Genomic DNA, 1,488 nt, shown 5'->3' with positions numbered 1-1,488 from the left:
CGGACACTGCTAAATAATTAACTTATACGTAGATATTGTCAAATTATTTTTTAATGTGAATTTTAAGGTAATTTTCACAAGATTAAGTAAAATGAGAATGGTGGCTACAACGAGCAGAATAATAAATTCGCTACAATAAATATTTAATAACAAAATTTATTGGCTTAATTTGATTTAAAAATGTGCAATAACATGAATATTAGTAATATCCATACATTAAGAAATAAGATTTTTGTAACTCCCCAATCATTGATATTGTCACAGGAACAATATGTTTGATTCCCTTAACACAGATTAGGAGATTATAATTTTTGCCAGCTTTGAGTGTTAATGCAAAGCCTCTTATATATACCAAATGATTTTACTCTACAAATCAGAGCTTCAACATACATAAACATTGCTCCATTTGCTTTTCTTTTGGTTTCTGTTCTTGATAGCTTGTTTAGAGATGGCCAAAAAGTTCAGCATTGGCCGCCAAAAGATCAAGATTGCGAAAATAGAGCGTAAGAATCACCTGCAAGTTACCTTCTCAAAGCGTCGATCAGGCCTTTTTAAGAAGGCAAGTGAGCTCTGTACACTTTGTGGAGTTGAGATTGCCATTATAGTCTTTTCTCCAGCTGGAAAAGTGTTCTCCTTTGGACATCCTAATGTTGAAGGTATAATTGATAGGTTTTTTAGTAGCAATCCTCCACCTTCAAACTCAAGCACTCTCCATCTGGTTGAAGCTCATCGTAGTATGACTGTTTGCGAGCTGAACTTCCATCTCACACAGATTTTCAATGAACTAGAGGGTGAGAGGAAGAGAGGAGAGGCACTTGATAACATGAGGCAAGCTAGCCAGAGCCAGTTTTGGTGGGAATCTCCAGTCGAAAAGATGGGATTTGATGAGCTTCAACAATTGAAGGACTGCATGGAAGCGTTGAAGAAAAATGTGAACAATCAAGCTAATAGCATCTTGATTGAGAATGCAAATTCTAATTTGCCACCTTTTGGTTTTAATGGACACAGGGCCTTTAATTAGTTTGAAGCCAAGCCTAATCAGATTGATCCTGCTTCTCATGTCCCTGGTTACGGATATGGTAATGGTTATTTTGGTCTGAGCAACTTTGCTGCGTAATCTGAGCTTGTGTCTTGCTAGACAGTTCCGAGTCTTCATTTTGATTGATGCTGTGTGGCTTTGCCGGAAAAGAAAGTTCATTTTTCTATCTATTGGTTAAAGTTGTAACTTAAATTTGACAAACAGTTTGATCTGAAGTTTATTCTGAGGTTGTAATGGATATTGTTTTTGAAAATGGTCAGCTGCATATGTCTAAATATTCTTTAAGCTTAAAATGTCAATTACTATTGAAAAGTTATCAAAAAAGAGAGCACTGTGGGCATCATTCGTTTCAAATAGCCATCATCAACTAACATAAGCACTGAGAGTTGGATGAACATGTAACTTATAATCTTGTTTTCATATCAAAACAAGTTATATTGGGAAAGAAA

General features: G+C 35.3%; 1 protein-coding gene across 1 annotated transcript; it reads left to right on the top strand.

Moving 5' to 3' along the window:
• The first annotated feature begins 448 nt into the window (after positions 1-448).
• LOC141702283 (agamous-like MADS-box protein AGL62) lies at positions 449-1,021 on the top strand. The gene has a single exon (XM_074505983.1). It carries the CDS (start codon positions 449-451, stop codon positions 1,019-1,021), a length of 573 nt encoding a protein of 190 aa, XP_074362084.1.
• Positions 1,022-1,488: the final 467 nt, after the last annotated feature.

This window comes from Apium graveolens, unplaced genomic scaffold (assembly GCF_009905375.1).
Source record: "Apium graveolens cultivar Ventura unplaced genomic scaffold, ASM990537v1 ctg4838, whole genome shotgun sequence".
NCBI lineage: Eukaryota > Viridiplantae > Streptophyta > Magnoliopsida > Apiales > Apiaceae > Apium > Apium graveolens.
The sequence above is the reverse complement of the archived record's forward strand: the minus strand, read 5'-3'. Positions and strand labels throughout refer to the sequence as shown.